Here is a 20,623-nt window from a genome sequence, read left to right as displayed (position 1 = left end):
CACTTAGGTCTCTCATTTTCTCATCCAGTGGCTGAGGGATGGGGTGGAGTGTTCTTGTCAAAATGAGCTGCCCATCTTTCATTAGGTTCTTTTGGATATCTGCAAGAAAGGGGAGCATTTGTCATGTGAAATCTGAGACAGGAGCAGATATGGAGACAGAAGACTCCAAACGCACATCTTGCTCCCTGCCAATAAAACACCTAGGAAGAAACTTCTGCAACCCCTGCGCTCGCCTAAGACCACAAGGAAACCTCAGTTCACTTAAGCTCACATTTCTGTCTTCTCAACAGGCAAACAGATGCTTTTAAAGATTGGAAGCTTAAAATATTTTTTGCCTTACAGATGACTTTTTTTTTTTTCTGGCCTTTTTGCTTAGATTTGGGGATTCTTGCTCTGGGAGGTGAGGTGGAGGGCCAGGAGAGGGAGACTGCTACCAGGCTTACAGGTAACTTTTTCTCCTGGGGAAATGAAAGGACAAGTTCTAACACAAGAGGAAAGGCCAGAGAAGCCACCCAGAATCTTGGAGGATGATTTCCCCTCCCGGCAGGGTATGGATGCAGGAAGTCAGGCTGTAATCAGGCAGAACCCAAGTGTTCTTTAGGAAAATGTTCCCTATTTTTGTGTGCCTTGGCAAACTCGGGGTGGAATGCAATGGTTGCCATGGTGATATCTTTTTTCCTCCTTCTTCTTACAGATGGGTCACATGGGACTCACACACATTCTGGAAGCCACTGCTAATACTTTTGATGCTGGGTCTTGCATGGGGGCTCTGTCTGCATCTGGACTGGCAGGAGACAGACTTTTTTTTTAGGGTTTAAGAGAACCAGGGTATGTTTCTCTTTTTCTCCCAAATACAACATCTTCCTGATCATCACTGGTGTGGTCTGCGGGAAGGGGGAGGGGAACACCTGCTTTTGCAAGAAAAATGAGCCCAGCTTGCTGTGCCAATCCCTCAGCACCTGCTGGCTGCCAGCCCTAGTGACTGACTCCAAAGTCTGGTCACTGGCAGGACAGTGAAGGCTGGGTCTCTCCCACTTCCAGCGGAGGTCACCTCCAGCTGTAGCCTTGTGGTCTTCCTTGGGCATGCGGGACCAGGATCTTCCGCAACCTTGATCTCTGAACCTCATATTCACTGTGACAAGGATGCTGATTTGTGGGGAGACCAAGCATGGCATTTGTGTGAACAGGGCTGGAGCTGGGGCTGCCTGACTCCCTAGCTACGTCTAGGACAGCTACATCTTGGAAGCAGGCACAGCAGCTAGGGTATGAGTCGCAGTGGCAAACTCAGCCCTGAAAATCTGGACCGTCTACAGCTTAGGCTGTCTCCTCGCGCTGTTTGTTTCAGCCCCTGGGTGCCTCATGTGAGGTTACCACGGTGGGAGGCTAACTTCTAGGCCACCAGAGAGAACGCCACGGCTTCCACCGTGCTCTGTCTCCCTAGAAACATCCCCCGCGATGGGATGTGTTCTCATGGATCTGCTCCCCGCCTGATTTTCCGGGTCACTGGGAGATAGGAAGGGATCCTTTTAAGGGAAAGGATGCTCATGTCTTGGTAGGGAACAGGCTGTTGGTGCCCTTCCAGAATTCTTCTCTTAATCCCCACCCCTGCACAGCGGCTCATCTCACTGCTGAAGAAATCTACTCACACTCTGGCAGTACCCTTGGGGGTCAACAACTCCAGTGGGAGGCAGAGGGACTTGCAAAAAGAAGGCTTTGAAATACTTATTTTCTGCCCTGATAGGCAGTCTCAGTCCCTGTCGGGGCGAGGGGCCCTGTAGGACTTGTCCCTGGGCGTCTATACAGTCTACTCAGGATCTCCCCCCCTTGTCCCCAGGAGCATGTGGTTTAGAGGGTCAAGGGTCAGCAATAGGTAGGGAAGCATTTTCCTGCAGGATGTGCTGTGTCCTCCCCTACATCCAGCAGGGAGGGGACAAACTGCCCTGGGAAGAAACTACAGAGGAAGTCATCTAATAGGTGAGTATTTAGCATCTGTTCTAGGTTAAGATTCTGATCCTAAGGGCACTATGGAGATGTGGCCGAAGGAAAGACAGAAAGGGCAGGTGTGCAGGGCAGGGCAGGTAAAGGGCAAAGGCAAGCTGCTGCCTTCCTTGGCCTGGCCTGGATACCCTAGACTTCAGGTGGCTTTTAGAGAAATTCTCTGCCCCCTGGACTCTTGGGAACTTAGATCTGCTCCCTTTCCACACTATGGCTCAAACCCTAGTTTAACTTGTGCTCATCGTGAATATTTGCACTTTCCCATGCTGGGAAAGTTTCTACAGCTGCCCCCACGCTGAGCTGTGGGGATGGCTTGGAGAGGTGAATTGGAAGAAGACCCTAAGTGCAGACCTCAGTGCTCTGCATCTAAGAAAGCAGGAAGGGAGAAGCACAGAGGGAAGGAGGATTTGAGGACAGGGTGGGAATCACACACTGCACCATAAAACCTACCCATTGCATTGAGAGAGGAAAGATTCTGTCGCCTCAACGCTGACAGAATGGAAAGGTTAAGGAATCCTGTAGCTTCAGGATACAATCGAAAGAAATGGGAGCAAGATCATTCCATTACAGAAATAAAGACCTGAGCTCAGAAAAGTACAAAGGGGAATAGCACATCTAGAGATTACTGGCTAATCTGACTATGCTAGCTGGAATTAATAGAGGTGGCTGATAAGGTATCTAGGAAAAGTCAGGAAATGAGAGACTTGGTATGGTTTGAAAACAGACCACTGGATTGAGTTCCCTCCCCCAACAGAAGCGTTCTGCAGGTAAATGACCCATCAGGTTGGCTAAACTCATTAACATCTTTTTTTTCTTCTTTTTCTTATGAGTCAGTTGCAGAATCTGAATGCCAGAGGATATATAAAAGAGAGTAGTTTGATCTTTCCATCTTTCTGCTTGGGAGTGTGTTTCTTTTTTGAGCTGGGGAAGACTAACTCACAAAGCGATCTATAGGAGGAGAGAAGGGTGGGATGCACATGAACCTTAACTTACAGAGGTCTAGCATGGATTGCTGGGGGGCTCCCGGACTCTGGATGCCTGGGGTGTGGGCTGCCAACACCTCCTCACCTCAAGTCTCAGTCCTCTCCCCTCTCCCAGTCTGCCTCATCCTCTGCCCCGAAGAAGCAGGGATGAACGTGGGAGGAAGGACAAGCTTTTATCCAGAGGGAGCGGTTAAAGAAAATGTCACACGTGGAGAAGCCAGGTCTCTTTGTCTATGTGCCTCTGTTATAAGATGCCCAAGGTTCTTTTGTCTCGAATGGCAGCACAGGGGGCAAAGCGGAGAGGGAGGCTCTTTGCAGATTCCCAAAATGCTGGTGCGGGATGGGCTCCAGGAACAAAAAGCCAAGTGCCACAGGAACCAACCGAGAGCGCCCCGACTCTACCAACAAGAATCCTGTAGAAAAGGCAGTAAGAACGGAAGCGATGGGGTGCAGCTGCAGACAGCCAGGGGCTGCACCCCGCTTAATGGCTTTCCCCTCATGCCTGGGGGAAGAGGGTCCTCCAGTGGGTGGAGGAAGGAAGCCAGGGTGAGATGGACAGTCCTCTCTTCTGTCGCAACCCGGAAGCCAGCCTCTAGGATCTGAGGGTCGACCTCAGCGAGGAGTCTCTGTGGACCCCTGGGTTGAAGAATGGCGCGTGGATGGAGGTGAATGTCGTTCACACCTCTCTTCTGCACGCTCGCTGATTCCACCGTTATCCCTGGATGGCCACTGGAATTCTGAGATGAAAATGAAGTTCTTCAAAGTTACTACTGGCAGATGAAGCAAAAATTCAGAACTCCTGGCTATTTATTGCATTAGGAAACAAAACCATTAAAGCGTTGAAGACAGCCCTTTGGTGTCCCTGCCAAGGAGATGAAGTTGAATCGCGCAATCCCGGCTGCACTGCAACTTTGGGTTCTTTGCTGAACTGTAGCAGGTCTGCATCTGTCCCTAGTCCAGATCTGCTGCGAGGAGGGACAGTCGCCCGCGGGCCATGCACATGCGCGGTGAGCTGGCAACAGCGCGGCCGGCGGGAGGCGGCGGCTACTCCATGCCACTCCGCAGGATCTGATTGGCTGCGATCAGCATCACGCTTATGATGAAGGCCATGGCGAAGGCGCATATGAGGCTCTTGCGGACACAGGTCTGTCTGTTCTGCTTCTGGGAATGCACTGAGGGCGGGGTAGGGCAGAGGACAAGGACACGTAGAGGGAGCGGCCAGAGGAGAGAGAAGAGAGAAAGGGACACAGTGAGACATGGCTTCACACTGAGCTACATCCTCAGACCTTTTTATTTTGAAACAACATCTCACTCAGTTGTTAAGTGACTGCTTATATCCATGCTCGAGGTTCATTTTCCTACAAAAAATTCATTTATCCTTCTTTATGGCAAAGTAGTACTCCAGGCTGAACTTGAACTTTCAATCCTCCTGCCTCATTCTCCCAGAGTGCTGGGATTACAGGCAAGCACCACCACTCCTGGCTGACATCTGACATTTTAGATACACACACAATGCCTCTAGAGCTGGGTCCCTGGGCCAGCAGCTGCCCCAGCACCAGGAACTTATGAACAAGGCAGAATCTAAGCTGGGATCCCACTGAAGTCTGACAGTGGTGACCGTATGGGCTGCTCAGAGGACCTGGGTGAAGACAGGGAGCCCCAAACCCTCTTAGGCATGGGCACTGCTTCAGGTGCAGTGGCCCCACTGTCTGATCTTGACCTTTCCTTCTCCATCTTTCTATGACACTAGCTCTAGCACCATCATTTTTAAATTGGTTATGATTTTTAAATTGGTTATGATTTTTAAATGTTATTTTAGTTCATGAGTGTACACGTGTGTAGTACGTAAGTTTGCAGTCCTTGTATGGAGTTGCTATGCATACCTAAAACATACCAGGTCCTTTCGCTCATCCCCTGTCCCTCCATCTCTTCATCCTCTTCCCCTCTGACAAAGATCTCTCTCCCTATTTCCCCTTATTTTTAGTTTGCTCTTTATTTTTACACTGGGTTTCTCATACAAGAAACCAGGAGATACTTAGGCTTATGGGTCTGACTTATTTCACTTAACATTATATACTCTCAAGGTTCATCCATTTTCCTACAAAAAATTCATTTATCCTTCTTTATGGCAGAGTGTTACTCCGCTGTAAATACCACACTTTCTTTATCCATTGATCTGCTGATGGACACATAGGCTGCTTCCAAGATTTAGCTATTGTGAATTATGCTGCTCTAAACATGGGTATACATAGATATGATCTATTTAACTCTTGGAGGAAGATACCAAGAAGGGGAACAGCTGGGTCAAATGGAATTTCTAGTTTCAGGTGCTGTACTAGTTTACATTCCCACCAACAATGTAGAAGGGTTCCCTTTCCCCTATAGCCTCACCAGCATTTGTTACTATTTGATTTCTTGATGATGGCCATACCTCCTGTGGTAAGATGGAATCTCAGTAACATTATCATTTTTATAAGGCTCATGAGAAATCATCCCCAGGTCTTCATCAAGAGGCGTTCACAAGTGGATTAGTAACAGGGCCAGAAACAGGGCAAGGGAAATAGCAAGGAAGAGAGCTGGTGCTGAAGGTCTCTCTTCCAGGCCTTGCCTCTCAGAAGCTGGACTCCTAGGTCAGAATTTGTTTCCTCTCTGCTTCCCCCGGTGAACCTCTGGCACGCGTGCCGCATGGGGGCTGTTTGTATCACTGAAAGCTCTCAAAGGTTCGCTGTCACTGTTCAGGGCCTAGCCTGTGTATATGTGCCCTGGAGGCAGGTGGCTTGGAAGCAGTTTATACCCAAGCTCCTTGCTGGACAAGCAGCACCAGCACCAGCTGAAGTTTGGCACACATGGATTTCTCACTGCAGAATTACTGAGGATGATCTCTGGGATGGAGGCCCTGAATCTGTTTTAATAAGCCCTCCAGGGAATTAGGCAGTTTCCAGAGCTTTTGATTCAGTAAGCCTGGGTGCAGTTTGAGTTGCAGGAGACAAGAGAGAAGTGTATGTGTGTGTGTGTGTGTGTGCGTGCGTGTGTGTGTGTGTGCGTGCATGTGTGTGTGTGTGTGATGTGATTGAAACATACTGAAAATGTTAAAATAATCAATTACAGTAAAAGATGCCAGGAATCTCCCTCAACACCTCCCCGCTTCAAACTTACTGATCCCAGTATTCACACCACTTTCCCCAGCAGTTCTGGAAGTCCTATGTTGTGAGCGTCTTTACAAGGTATGATCAAAATGTGATGAATGCTGGTGGCCGGTACCATCCAACAGAAAGGCAGGCTCATAAAATCATTTTGCTGTGTCCTCATCCACCTCATTCACGGGACCTGGCACTCTGCAACTCTCACCTCTCCCCAAAGTCAAAATGACCGTGAAAAGCAAACGTTTTGAATTGATTCAGGACATTGAGGCAGCCAGGATGGTACAGTAGGTCCCCGACTTAGGAACATTCAAGTTGCGAACTTCCACAGGTGTACTGGGTAAGACTCGCTTTGTTGGCGAATGCATCAGACTTACAAACAGTTCTTCCTGGATGGAACTCATTCATAGGTCAGGAACTTACTGTACAATTAAAGACATTCAGGAAAGAGGACGTCAGAACTGCTTCCGAAAGTGACAAGAACAATGGGACAAATGTGCTCAAAAAGGGGGGTTATTTGGAAGGAGATGAATGGCAATGCACCTTTTACTATAATAAACTTTTAAAAATTTAAACATTCATTGTATTTTTTAAAATCACATTGTATGTGTGTGGGGGTGTTAGGATGATGAGGAAAATGGTTCTTTAAATTCAGCTATTAAAGCAGTCTGGCAAAAGAAAAGGTCAAGGTAGGTCCACATGATTTGGAGAATGTACAATGTTCAATCTCCAGTCCCTCCTCTTCTTGCCATTTACTGGCTCCGTAGAAATAACCAGAAGTAGTACGAAGCTGGCCCTGTTTTCAATGGCAAGCAAAGCTTTCCCTTAGAGACGAGGCCCCAGGGCTTTGCGAGGGGATCTCTAAAACTTGCACCAGGCAGGAAAGCTCTCCCACCCTCTGCACGACTCGTTGGGTATTTCTGCCATCGCCTGTCTTTTATCTTTAATTCTTCTGGACTGACCGGACTTGTGTGTCCCTTGGCTGGTTTAGACTACTTTGTGGTTCATTCTGAACCTGCTGATTAGGTGTGAGGCTTAAGTTCTTAGCGGGAGGAAGAAAATTTCCATGGTGCAGAGATGGGCTTCTTGGAGGAGTGGGCAGATGTAAACAGATGCCAGCTCCCAGGAAGGAGAGAGGAGATGGTGTTGAAGAAGGGATGAGGCAGAAAAGGAGATGAGGATGTGGAAGCGGCAGCTCATAACACTTTCTGAGGACCAGCTAATGGTTCTGGGCAGCTCGCCTGCATAGAAATGCTTCCAAAAGTGCTTCAGCACCAGCCCGTCCCAAGGGCTGATGGGAAGTAACGAGAAAAGAAAATTGTGTGACCGGGCTGAGGAAGAAAGTTTCTGCCGGAAGCCCTTCTTTGTGAAGGACACTCAGGAAACAAGGTTACCAGCAACGGGATTATCCCCCAGGAGGACGGCTCTGCCTTTGATCTAAAATCCTCCAAAGTAGCGGAAGGGGAGAGATAGGCAGGCGGTGCCTGGAGAACCCGAACGCAGGTCTTGGAGACAGGGGGAGGTCTCTAGCTCATTACTTGCCGGGGACAGCTCTGAAAGGGACCCCAGCTGGACTCTGCAAGTCAGTTTCTGTGCCTCTGTAAAAGGGGATAGTTAATGACAACTGGTTTTCTTGGAAAGAATGATTTCAGAGATCAATCTGAATGAACCAATCGAGGGAAAGCCATGCTCGCTGCAAACTGCTAGAGAAATGCCAGGTTGAAGCTTGCGTCTCCTAAGGTCAGGAGGAGATGTCTGATTGTCTTTCCCCTGTAGGCTGCAACCAGTAGCTCAGGGCTGAGCCACTGCAGAGGCTTAACCCCTGGCTTTGGTACTTTCTTTCTCCCATCAATTCATCTGGAACTGCAGCAGAGAAACTCACCTTTGCAGAGCATTGCTTAGTATGCGTCACCATTCTGCAGCCCGCCCGCCTGGGGCGGCTCCAGCTCCTGAGTGCCGCAGAAGGGCCACTGCTCCCACTCATCAATTCCGTCCTCTGTGCTAAGCCCACCCGCTCCCCTCCCCAGACCACTGCTGCTACAGACCAGCAGGTCCCTGCCTGCCCTCTGCTCAAGAGCCCAGCGCAAGGAGCGCGGTCTGCGGTCACTCTGCCCACCCTTCTCTGCTGGCTGTGCCCTGATCTTCTCTTTTCTTCAGGGCCCAGACTGGGCTTTAGTTCCTCATGAAGTTTCTTTCTACCCTCCTGTTCTCAAAAGACACGCTCTTTTATTTTATTTATTTTGGCGCTGAGGATTGAATTTACGGCCTCATGTACGCTAAGCACATGACTACCCCTGAACTATACCCTCTTTTTATTTTTTTAATGGTGCAACTCTTAATATTTACTTATTTTTAACTGAGACATAGTTTGCATACCATCACTTTCATCCTTTAGCAATGTACAATTTAGGGGTACTTGGCATACTTGTAAGTCTGTGTAAGGATCATTTCTCTCTTTCTCCCTGGGGATTGAACCCAGGGCCTTCCCAGTGAACCACATCCTCAGCCCGTTTTTATTTTGAGATGCACTAAATCTATAAGTTGCTCAGCCTGGGTTTGGACTTTAGATCCTCTTGCCTCAGCCTCCCAGAGTGCTGGGATCACAGCTACGTGCCCCCACACCCAGTCCACTCATCTACTTCCTGATTCTACAGATTTACCGTTCGTGTGATGCCTCAGGCATGGCATCATTTATAATGTGAGGTTTTGTGTCTGGCTACTTTCACATAATGAATGTTTCTGAGGTTCATTCGCACTGTAGCATGTATTAGCATTTTATTTCTTTGCGCTATACACCACAGTGTGCGGATGGACCGCCATTTATTTATCTATTCATCAGTCCATAGACATTAGGGTTGTTTCCATGCTTTGGCTACTATGATGCTGCTGTGAACATTCATGTATAAGTTTTTGTGTGGATATGTTTTGAATTCTTTGGGCTGCAATCCTATGAGTCAAATTTCTGGGCCACATGAAAACTAGGTCTAACCTTTGGAAGAGCTGAGTCCTTTCTGGATCTTACTGAACATTATGTTGCTAGTGATTCTGTCTATGAGGTGTGATCCAAAAATATAGTAAATGTTTAAGTTAAAAAAATTATTGCACTAAAAGACACATTGTCAAGAATCCCTCTCAGAATGCTCCCCCTTGCTTTGAACACACTTATCCCATTGTTCTTGCCGCTTTCTGAAGCAGCTTTGAAAGTCCTCTCTCCTGAGTGTTTAAGAGATGTGATCAAAACCACAGTGAATCTGCTGCTGAGTGCCGTCCAGTGGAAAGGCAGCCTCATAAAAACTTGGAGGTCCTTATCTACTCTATTCACAAGATCTGACACTGTGTGACTTCTTCCCCAAAGTCATCATGACCATGAATGGGAAATATTTAAAACAGATTCAGGACCTTGAGGCAGCTACAACAATGCAGCTAAAGACACCAAAGAGGACATCCAGAACTGCTTGAGAAAGTGACAAGAACAATGAGATGGATGTGTTTGAAGTGAGGACAGCAGTTTGAGGGGAATTAATGGCAGTGTGTCTTTAACTGTAATATATATATATATATGTTACTGGTCTGTCTGTCCATTGGGTCCTGAGTTGAGTTGAGGCCTCATTCTAGCACAGGACTTGACAGATGGGTCCCAGAAAGTATTTGGGGAGAATGTGACAGGGGAGGCTGACGCAGGAGGACAGTGAAGTGAGGCCTTCTGTTTTCCTAAAAACTCCGGGAAGCTTGTTAGGTCCTGTGGCTGCCTTGGCAGGCCCTGGGTGTGGAGCTCTAGCGACAGACTGTCTTTCCCTTTCTTATTTTAAGAGCAATTCACACTGCTCTGCTCAAGAAATGACAGGCAGCGGCTCTTGGATTTACTCCTGGAGATGGCACCCTGCTCAGACTTGGGCACTGCCCGTCTGGGTGGCCCTGACCACCACGGATCGTAATCCTTCTGGCTTCACCCTAGATATTTGGATGCTGGGCTGTAGGTCTTGGGGACCGCTGGCTCCACAAGGAGTAAAAAGGGAGCCCTAACAATTCTGATTTGATGCTACACTGCAGATCCATTGAAATGATATTTTTGGCAAGAATTTCACAGTATAGGAATGTTAAAAAAAAAAAAAAAGACAGTACTAGTGTCAGCTCAGGTGATTCTCACAATAAGCCAGAGCTACCACGTTTGGGAGCTATTGTTGTCCGTGTTCCAGGCCTAACACTGTATAAGTCTATGGATTTGGCTATTTACATAGTATAACATGGGATTAAGAGCCTGCGAAGTAGAATTTTCTCTACTTCGATAGAATCAGAAGTGCCCAAGGAAGACCTGAAGGTAGAGGTGGAGGCTTTGACCTCTAAAGGGAGACAGTGAGGTTGTCGTCTTTTAGGAGGCTCTTGGGCTGGGGACATAGCTCAGCGGCACAGCGCCTGCCTGGCAAGCACAAGGTCCCGAGTTTGATTCCCAGTACGACCCCCTCCCCCCAAAAGAGAGACATCTTGTCCTTTTGTGAGGCTGTCGTTAAGAGGAAGAGGGGCCACTTCACCCTGTGGTGGGGGGATGGGGGAGCCTGTCCCTTTTCCATAACAAAATCTCATGTCTCTCTCCTCAGGTTTTCCAGAAGTCAGACAGCCCTGTGGTGTAGGAGCCGGCCTTTCCTGCTCTTCCCCTAACAAAGGCCTCTTTGTCTGGGGGATCTGGGGCTCTCCACGTGGCAGAACTCTCTATCCGGGATGTTACCCCTTTCCACCACTACAAACCAGAGGCCCGGAAGCGTCCCCACAGCTCTTGGCTTCTCCGGGGTAGGCACAGCAGCCATACCCATGCCATGAGAGCCCCTTCTAGGGATAGAGATGAATCCCAGGAAGGAGAATCCTGTTACCTCTTAGAACTTGTCCAAGAAAGAGGCCCACAGAGAGGAAAGAAGAGCAGACAGAGGGACAGTAAGACAGGAAGCCAGAGAAGCAAGGGCTCCCCCTCTGTGTTTGCGTTTGGGCCCTGCCCTGGAAGACATTGCGTTTCAGCAGTCTATACTCAAGGACAGCATTTCCAAGTAAAAAATAAGAAGACAACGGCTGGGGTTTGGGCCTAGTTGGCTTTGTCTTTCCTTCGTTTTGAGTGCTGACTAGCACGTGGAGCTTTTACGACATAGTTACATGGGTATCTCATTTAATTTTCATAACAGCCCTACGAGGCAGCTCATGTCTTTTCAGAGATGAAGAAACGAGGCTTCCTTTACAGTAGCGTCTTATGCAAGTGGGCAAAGGGAGGTGCAGGACATTAAGCCCGGTTGGCCCTTACTCAGCTCTGTTTCTGCATATTGAAAAGCTCCGTGGCATCTACCTGGTAGGTTAGAATCTCACCATGCTCAGACAACTTTCCTTCTGGTTGACAGTGAAGGATGTCCAGAGGAAGAACAATTCTTTTTTGGCTGATGTCCCAAATCTCCTTGAACATGGTCTTCTGTCTCCCCACTGGTCACCGGCCTTAGCTGCTTCTTCACCTCCCACATTTCCCCAAGGGGGTGGGTTTATTTCAGGAAAGTCACAGCACGGGTGAGCTGGAAGCAGATGGTGCAGGTGACATATTGTGCCCTTCTCATTTGGACGGGCATGAGATGCCCATGGTGCGTGGCCAGGTGACCGGACAGATCTCACCATCCAGCTGTACACTTGACGGCCTCACAGGAGTGTAGTGACTTGGACGTGGCCTCAAAATTCTTTCTGACCTTCTCTGAACTCAGAAGTTTTAGCACTTAGGTGTAACCATCATTGTCCAATCACTGCACTGGATACATAAGCATAACAGAGATTAGAGAGGGGAAATAGCATTCCCAGGGTCGCCCAGCCAGACGGCACAGAGCTGGGATCAGCCAGACCACGCACTGTAATAGAGCTCCCTGGTCCTGGCCTACTGTCGTTCCTGGGCATTTGTTCCTTCTGCTCATCCTTTACAGCCACTGAGTGGCACGGAGCAACTCCCCTGTGGCTTTCACAGGAACTATTTATTCCCTGGGTGATGGTTTTGCTTTACTTCCTTTGCCTGCATGTACTGTCAGAATGTGTAGAGAGATCTGGCAGCTGGCATTCCATTTAGGGACAGCACTGGGGGGCTGTGTCTTGAGAGGCCTCACACACAGTCTGGCCAGTTCTCCCTAACTTCCAAATATAAGATGACTTCACTGGCAATGACATGGAAAACGAGTGAAATGCTACTTTGTATGGAGACTTTGAAATGCCTAAGCCCAAGCCAGTGACCCACAGTGACCAATGAAGAGGCGGTAGTAGAGCTCGGCAGATAGACTTAGGTCCAGATCTTTAACTGCGGGCTGACTTGACAGACTACATCGTGTTGAACCTTAGTCTCCTCTTCTGTAACCACCGGGGCAGCAGACTTTATCCTTCAAAACAGGGCTTACCGGGGAATGGTGTTGCATGGCTGTAATCCTAGTTTTCTGGGAGGCTGAGGCAGGAGGATCGTAAATTCAAGCCTAGCCCAGGCAAATTAGCAATTTAGAGGGACCCTGTCTCAAACTTTAAAAATTAGAAAAGGGCTGGGGATGTAGTGGAGAGCATGGGTCCTAGATTCTATCCCCGGTACTGTGGAGAGGCGGGGAGGGAAGGAGAGGGGGAAAGAAGAGGGAGAAAGGGAAAGGGAAAGGGAAAAGGAAAGGGAACGAGAAAGAGAAGAAGGGCTGAGGTGTTAACAAATAACCAGCTCTGACAGGCGTGCTGGCCAGTTTTTCTAGCCTTTTCCTCCTGGACTGTAAGGAACAAGCAGAAGCCACATCTGAAGCCAGCACTCCCAAACTTAATGTATAGTACATTCTGTCATAAGGACACTTAATAGGGATCCAGGAACAGATGGATGGATGGTTCAACCACATGGCCACTGAAGTCCATATATACCAGCAGCTAGAACCAAATAATAAAGTACAAATTTGCCTGCCAGCGTCATTGAACTTATGTTCTCCAAAAACAAAATATCTGGTGACTGAAAGAGGTGTTAAAACTCTTTTACTGAACATGGGTGGTGAGTGGGTATTGGGGTAGACACATGCGCTAGTGCCCAACACATTCTGGTAGACGCTACCTTAATTTTCCAAACAGTAGGACATAAAGATTTGCAACGAACGTTGAAGTACACTGAACATAATCCATCTTTAAAAAATTCAGAAAGATCTGAGGGGCTGGAAGTTCCTGAGAGTCAAACTTATATTAAACAATTTTCATTAGTATATGCTTGTGGTACCTAGTGAATATATCCATGGCGGGGAATCAGTACATATACACAATGCATTGTGAGCCTCTTTACTTCCCCTTCGCCCCTCCCTCTCGTCTCTTTCCATCCCCAGACCCCCTTCCCACATCCACAAGGCCTCCTTTCTGTTTTCTATCATCTACCTTTATTTTGCTTTCTAAATTATTTATACTTTGGGTTTTTCAATAAGAAAAACCATATGATATTTAACTGTATCTGGTTTATTTCACTTAGCAATATGGGCTCAAGATACATCCATCTTCCTACAAATGACCCAGATTTATCCTTTATGGCTGACTGGTGCCTTTTAAGCATGTATTCTCACTGGACTGGGGACATACAGGTTTCTAACTCTGAGGTGGTACCAGAGTGCCTGGGCTCAGTGGAGTGAACCTATAGCCAGCACAGCGTCGGCCCCTGATTCAGTCTGAAGGATTTCCCACCCGCCTCCCAGGTGGGAATGAGAGCAAGGGCCAGGGCAGAACCCTGGTTTAGGTTCTGTTGATCTCTTCCCTGCCTTCGTATGGATCTCTGGAAAAGCCACGCAAAGGCGAGGGAATGTGTAAGGGGCCGTGTGAGAGTGTGCATGTGTGTATGTGTTTACCTAAAAGCAAAACAAGGACAACAAATTCAAACCAAAACCAAAACTAAAAGGTGAGCCCTAAAACAAAATGCTTCCCATCAAAAGTACCATAGCCAGTGGGCTCCTGGTCTGTTTTATTCCTCTTTCTTTCTTCCTCCATTCGTGTAGAAGGAATATTGGATGTTTCCCAACTTTGCGAGCAGAAGCTAAACAATTAATTTGAGCAAAAGTATCAGACTCAAGATTTAGAAAAATGAAAAATGCAATCATTGAAATCATTGACTTAAAATATGCCAAGGGCATCTGCAAGTCCTCCCCTGCCTTCCTCCCCTCACCCTTCCCCTCCTCTCCCTTTCCTCCCTCCTGATCCCATCCCTTAGGTACTAGGGATTGAACCCAGCTCCTTTGCGCTGAGCTACATCCCCAGCCCTTTTCAAAAATTAAAAAAAAGTTTTGGGAGACAAAGTATTTCTGATTTGCTTAGGTGGTACCTGAACTAGGGATCCTCCTGCTTCTGCCTCCTGAAGTGCCAGAATGACAGGCACATGCCACCACACCTGGAAGTTAATTTATCACTGAGTCCATGTCACAGGCACTGTCCCTGCCAGTGTTTTCGCGCCTTTCCCAGATCTCCACCCTGACTCCACCTTTGCAGAGCTCAGAGCCCTTTGATGTGAGCCTCTTTAACTTACCACTCTGCCACAGATTGTCTACTTGTCTATCCATCTCTTTTGTCCTGGCTCAGAGTCTGATGGAAAAGACCACCCGAGGCTCTGGCTCCTCACTGAGTCCTTTCTCTCTATCCTGCCGAAGAGGGCAGGCCCAGCAAGCACTGAGCCCAGGTGGGAGCGCTGAGCTTCCAGCTGAGGTTCTGCACTTGCTCTGGGGAGCTGTAAGGACAGCCCAGGAGGCCTGGGGGGTAGGCTCCCCCGGGGCTGGGGAAAGTCTTGCCTACCCTCTTCCCTCTCTGTAGTTATCCGGGTTTGGGAGGGTTTGATTTGAAGAGAAAAGAGTTTCATGCTTGAAAACCATAAAGACAGGTGCCTGTCCCTTCAGAGTCAGATGCTGAATTTGTGAAGACTTGGAGTAAAGAAGGCAGAGAAGGTGTGTGTGGCACAGGGCATGGCCAGAGCGGAGGATGTGGCCTGCAGCTTGGAAAGGGGGTAAGAGGGAGGATGGGTTGATGACTTGGGCAAGGGGAGGGAGTTGATACCTGGGGCAGGGGAGGGGATTCAGGAGGCAAGGGTGGTGCAACTGCAATTAGGTTGGGTTTGGGAAGCGGCAGGTTCCAGTCCCTAGAAGGTCCCTGCAAGATGGCTGTGATGTCAGGCACAAGGTCTTGCAGGGCTCCTTCTGTCCTCAGCCACAGGACAGGACAGGACTGCGCCAGGGGCAGGACTGGGTAGTCATCCCTTCCTGGATAGCTCTGCCCAGAACACCACCTGAATGTCCTTTCTCAAATGCGGAGGGGGCTGCGGCACCTATCATGTCGATCATATCCAAGAACAGCAGTTATCTTAAACCTAAACATGAGCCCAAGAGTTTGTGGGTGGGTCCAAACTGTGCTGACATAATGCTTTCTTTTGAAAACTTCTCTGACATTATAAAGAAGGATGAATTCGTCATTTTTAAGAAAATAGATGGCTCTTGAGACCATAACATTAATGGAGTAAGTCAGACACAGAAAGTTAAATATTGCATGGTTTCTTTTGTAGGAGAAACCCAGTTACAAATTATTTAAAGAGTAAAATAAAGGCTGATTTTGTTGGAGTAGGGGAAGGGGATCAGGGGAAAAAAAGACAGAGGGGGAATATATATATCCCCCAATACTGTATATATTGTGTATTCCAAATGTATACTGATAAAAATTAAATAAATATAATTAATTGAGATTAAATAAAACATTTCTCTGACATGAAAATATACAAAAGTGATCATGCAAAAAATTAATGTGCTAATTACAAAATAATGTTTCTTTTCCTGAATAAGAAAATGACTTTTGCCACTTACCGTGTACCCCCCAAATGGCAGCTGCCGCCATTGTCATAGAATGAACCAGCGAAGCAGATCTACTAAGACTTCTGTCTGGAAGTCCCTTTGTCAGGCACGTATTTTATTAATATATGACTTTTTGAGTAATAAAAAGGCACCACTTGGAATTTAGATTGCTTTCCTGTGTAGTGTGACCTTTCCCAGATTACTAAGACATGTGACATTTCTCTGAAGGAAACACTAACCCACAAAGGAAGGCTCTTGTGGAAAACGAGATGCCCATGAAACCCCGTCTTTCCATCTCAGGGGCGTTGGTAGACTGTGGGGAGTAGATAGCGCCCCACATGCTCGGGATACAGGAGCAGTGTTCTCTCCAGAACGGGGAGGCCAGGCCTGGTGCCTTCCCATGGTTTCATCTAAGCCCTGCCCTCTTCACCCCCCAGTCCTGTGCTCCCTGAATGCACTCCCTCCTTGCCACAAATGGTGTTGCTCGTGACAATCTGACCCTGCCCTTGCAGGATGTGTGGCTTCAACTCCAAACATAGCCACGGCTGCTGGAGCCCAGGTGCCCCAGCAAGGCAGCTTCTAGAACACAACTGGGTTTCCTTTGATGTCACAGGATTTTGAAGGGTTTAAGCCTGAATGCCTTTAGAAAGGGCATAGTTCTTTCACTTTGCCTCATTGACCACCGATCCCTACTGACGCATTTGAGCTGACTTGGTCTGTAACCTAGGAGTAGAAGGCATCTCTTGTTTTTCTCTTTTGTGGTCTTTCATTGTGGCACTGATGCAGTCACTGTCTGGCCCAAGTTGGTCCCACAGGAGCCCTGGTTTGAGTGAGCAGCAGTGGCCCCTGGACGAGCTCAGCCCTTAGCTGCCTCCCTGCCAGGGCGCTTGGCTGGGTCTCATGCAGCAGTTGAGGACCAGGTGAACAAATGCCATCTGCTCTCTGTGGGACCATGTATCCACTGTGTCTACTGACCTGTTTAATTCTTCATAAAAAGGAAAAGACAAATAGTTTTACCTCAGTAAGAAGTCTCAGCATTGAACTGGGATAAAAATCGCCTACAGCTTGCTATGTTGTTTTAATGTAATTATGAAAAAAAAAAAAAAAACAACACAAACATTTCCCCTGTTCATCGGAGCTGGCTGGCTCTGACTCAAAGTTGGGGAGGATTAGATTACCTAGCTTCCTAGGAAATAAGGTAGGCTTTTTTTCCCCTTAGTTTTCTTTCATATGCCCAAGAAAAGTGACCTTTCGTGGGTCTCTTTTTTGACCCCAATAGGAACTTATTTCTCTCCTGTAACGACTTGGTTAAGTTCAAGAAAGGACTTCATCCCTGGGCCCTTTCCAGTCTGTGCAGTCAGAGGACAGAGGTTATCCATTCCCAAAGAGCCGGTGGCATCGGTGTAACTATCCTGATGTTTATAGATGAGGACACATAGAGAAGGCCCACCCCTCGGCTAAGGTCACACAATTAGCCAGTGGACTGGTCCAGGTTTACTGACAGCCTCACAAGCCTTACTGACTGCCACCACCCCATGCAGCCAGCCTCCACCTCTGCCGAGTGTAGGCGAAGGTCACCACCAACCTCAAACCCTGGAGTCATTACAGGAAGTTCAGGGTCAGTGGGAATTCTGCAAAAATGCAGAGTATGAGAAAAATTTTTCAAAAACAGAATAAAAAAATCCACTGAATATTTGCAGAACAGACCTTTGAACTCAGTCCTGAATTTCTGGCTTTAGTGCATGCCTGCTTCCTCGCAGGAGACTGTGCACACACTTTTCATCTGAGCCAAGCGAGGCCCAGGCCTGTCCCTGCCCAGGACGCAGGGGCACCTACCTCCTTCGAACTCCGTTTGGCAGTTCCCCGAGGTCTCATTCAGGCTCTCCTCCTCGTTGATGATGATGTTCTCAATGTCCTTCATTGTTAAGTGATCCCGGAAGGCGTGGTAGAGAATGTGCTTCAGCTCTTCCAGAGTTATCCTCTGCATGTCGAACTGTGGAGACAAAGAACAGTGAGATGACCACAGGCACAGGGGTGTGAACACAGCTCGGGCATGACCAGCAAGGCCTAGAGCGTCCCTTGGGAAACTAATCTCAGCTTTTCAGGATATCAGATGAGCAGTTTTCCGTCCTGTTTAGCTAGGAGCATATTTTCGAACTTGTGGGGACGTATTGGGAATACAGTGAGTGGAACATAGCCCCCTCAATTTAGACTCTTGGAACGAAAATGCCACCTGCTCGTTTGGTTTTCTACTCATCCAGCCATCTGCTGTCAACCCTCCACATCTCATGGACTTCAGAGTTGTGTCACACTACAGACAATGCATATGTTTCTCAAAATGTTATCATCTTCCAAGAAACCAGTACTTTCTGTCTTGTCTGAAGTATGGAGTTTGGGGGCTTGGTCCTCCAAGGGTTCAGGCCTGGTGCTTAGTTTAGGCATGTTGGGAGGCAACAGAACCTTTAAGAGGTGGCATCTAGGGGACTGTGGTTGGGTCATTGGGGGCCCTGTGTGTGGAAGGGTTTAGGGCACTTCTTGTGGGACTCCACTTGGTGCTTGCGAATGGGAGCTCTTAGAGAAGAGTGAGCCTGACCCCTGCTCTCCTGTTTCCCTGGGTCATCTCTTCTGCAAGCACTTGGCCCACTGTCATGACCTCTGCCATGAAGTCTTCACCAGCGTACAGCAGAAGTCAGCTCCATGCTCTTTCACCTCCAGAGTCATGAGCTAAGTGACTCTCTTTCCTTTACAAGATATCCAGCCTCAGGTAGTTTGTTACAACAATGGAAAACGGACTGACACAGGATCAAAGTAAGTGTCTTGTTCCAATATCCTTATCAGATAAACCCAAGTTCAAGGCTGAGTTTCTGAAGAATGGCAGCTGAAGGGGAGGTGTGGAATTCTCACTCTATCCTCTCTCTCTCAGTGATACAATTATGCTTTCCCATTCTATTTATATCGGGTCTGGATATGTCACATACTCAGCGAGTAATGAATGAGTGGAAATCACATAAACCATACGCAACTAAATGCTTTAAGAGTCATTATGTAGTTCTATCATTTGTTCTTTTCCCTTTGCTGGGATAATAACATGCCCCAAATACAGTCTCAGAGTGGAGATAGAGTGGAGCAGATACACGGTTATCCCCTAAAAGACAAGGATTGTGAGTAAGAAGTACCCTTTACTGTTATTAGCTATAAAGGTTTGGGGTCTGTTTGCTACCGCAGCATAGCTTAGTCCTTGGTCTAAGTCAACAAGACAGAAATCAGTACATAACAGTAAGCAGATACCATATCAAAGATTCTAGAATCTGATGCTTGGTTCGTGGGCCAGGCAGTGGGAAACAGCAACAAAATGTTACTGACGCTCGAAACGGGGAGCTTGTGGTAAAACCGCTATCTATGATAACTTGGAGGACAGATATTTTGACTGAGCTTGGGGTTCTGAGTAAAAAGTTTGCGAAATAGCATGCTTCAGTTGCAGTTATTTGCATCTGTAATGAGCTGCATCTTGGAGCATCTTCAAGGGTACTAGAAGAAAGAGATGAACTCAGGAAAGAACTGGCTGATTGGTAAGCCAGGAACAAAGACAGTCCAGGGATTCCTGGTCTTGTGGGGTTGAGAGAAGCCAAGTATTTCTCATGTTCTAACTAGTAAGAGAAAACTGACAAATTCCTTAAATGACAATACTTGCTTATTCAAACAAAATGTCCCTTGTCCAAACCTTTGCATATGTTAAGCCATCTTTATATTCCAAGAGATTTAGAATTCAAAATAATTGTGGATGTGGTAATGGGCATAAAATGACTGGAGTCAGATAAAAATATAACTAAAATCTTGAGAGAGCTGTGCTGAGCAGGAGCCAACAGCTCTGGATGAAAAGACACTACAACTCTAGTATTCAGAAGTTAGAGTGAGCCCAGAGTGCTGGTTCCTGTCTATAATCCCAGCACTCTGAGAGGCTGAGGCAGGAGGATCACAAATTCTAGGGTAGCCTGGACTACAGAGCAACTTAGTGAGATCCTTTCTCAAAATAAAATAAAATAAAACAAAACTAAACTAAATTAAATTAAATTTTAAAAAGGTTGGGGATGTAGCTCAGTGTGAAGGCCTTGGGTTCAATCCCCAATGCCACAAACAAAAAGAAAATCAGCAACAACAAATTAAAATTATTTTTGGACTGCCCAGCCTACAGGCACAAGCAAATGTGAGACTAAGCTACACAGTTCTGAAGAAGAGCATATTTCCCAGTGCCCTTATCAGGTGAATACAAGGGAGAGTGAGAAAGAACCAATCAATTGCCTACTAAGCAAGGCCAGGAGTCAAAAAAAACAATAAAAATCAAGTGCAAATTCTAGAAAACAGAACTAGGACCTCACCAAGGAAAACTCTTCATGCCCAAGTCTGTCCAACAGGATTTTAGAATTGCTCTGAGGCTCTGACTGTTAAGCATCTCCCACTTTTGCTTTCTGGATGGGAATATTTTAGGCAGTTTTTGCTTGACCCCTGCCAACCACCATATGTTCTGTGTGTGACTGGGAGTGGATAATTTTTCTTTTGGTTCCTATGTCTCCAGGTGGAGAGGTACCGTGCTTAGATTTGATGTCTATCATGAGATCTTTTTTTTTTTTTTTTTTGGTTTTTCTCCGGTACCGGGAACCGAACTCACGACCTTGCGCTTGCC

The 20,623-nt window shown here is 47.3% G+C and overlaps 1 protein-coding gene across 7 annotated transcripts in view; it reads right to left on the bottom strand.

Annotated features, from left to right (window-relative positions):
* Nucleotides 1-317: 317 nt before the first annotated feature.
* Nucleotides 318-20,623, bottom strand: part of Caln1 (calneuron 1) — a 467,543-nt gene continuing 447,237 nt past the window's right edge. For all 7 annotated transcript variants that reach the window (XM_013520649.1, XM_005396727.2, XM_005396728.2 and 4 more), the window contains exons 5-6: nucleotides 17,779-17,935; nucleotides 318-4,150 (exon numbers count right to left, since the gene is read on the bottom strand). In XM_013520649.1, the coding sequence (XP_013376103.1) occupies nucleotides 4,023-4,150; nucleotides 17,779-17,935 (285 nt within the window). In that variant the 3' untranslated portion in view covers nucleotides 318-4,022. The remainder of the gene's footprint in view (nucleotides 4,151-17,778; nucleotides 17,936-20,623) is intronic.

The sequence above is a fragment of the Chinchilla lanigera genome, unplaced genomic scaffold (assembly GCF_000276665.1).
Source record: "Chinchilla lanigera isolate Chin_1 unplaced genomic scaffold, ChiLan1.0 scaffold00055, whole genome shotgun sequence".
Lineage (NCBI taxonomy): Eukaryota > Metazoa > Chordata > Mammalia > Rodentia > Chinchillidae > Chinchilla > Chinchilla lanigera.
Note: the sequence above shows the minus strand (reverse complement) of the source record. Positions and strands in the feature narration are given on the sequence as shown.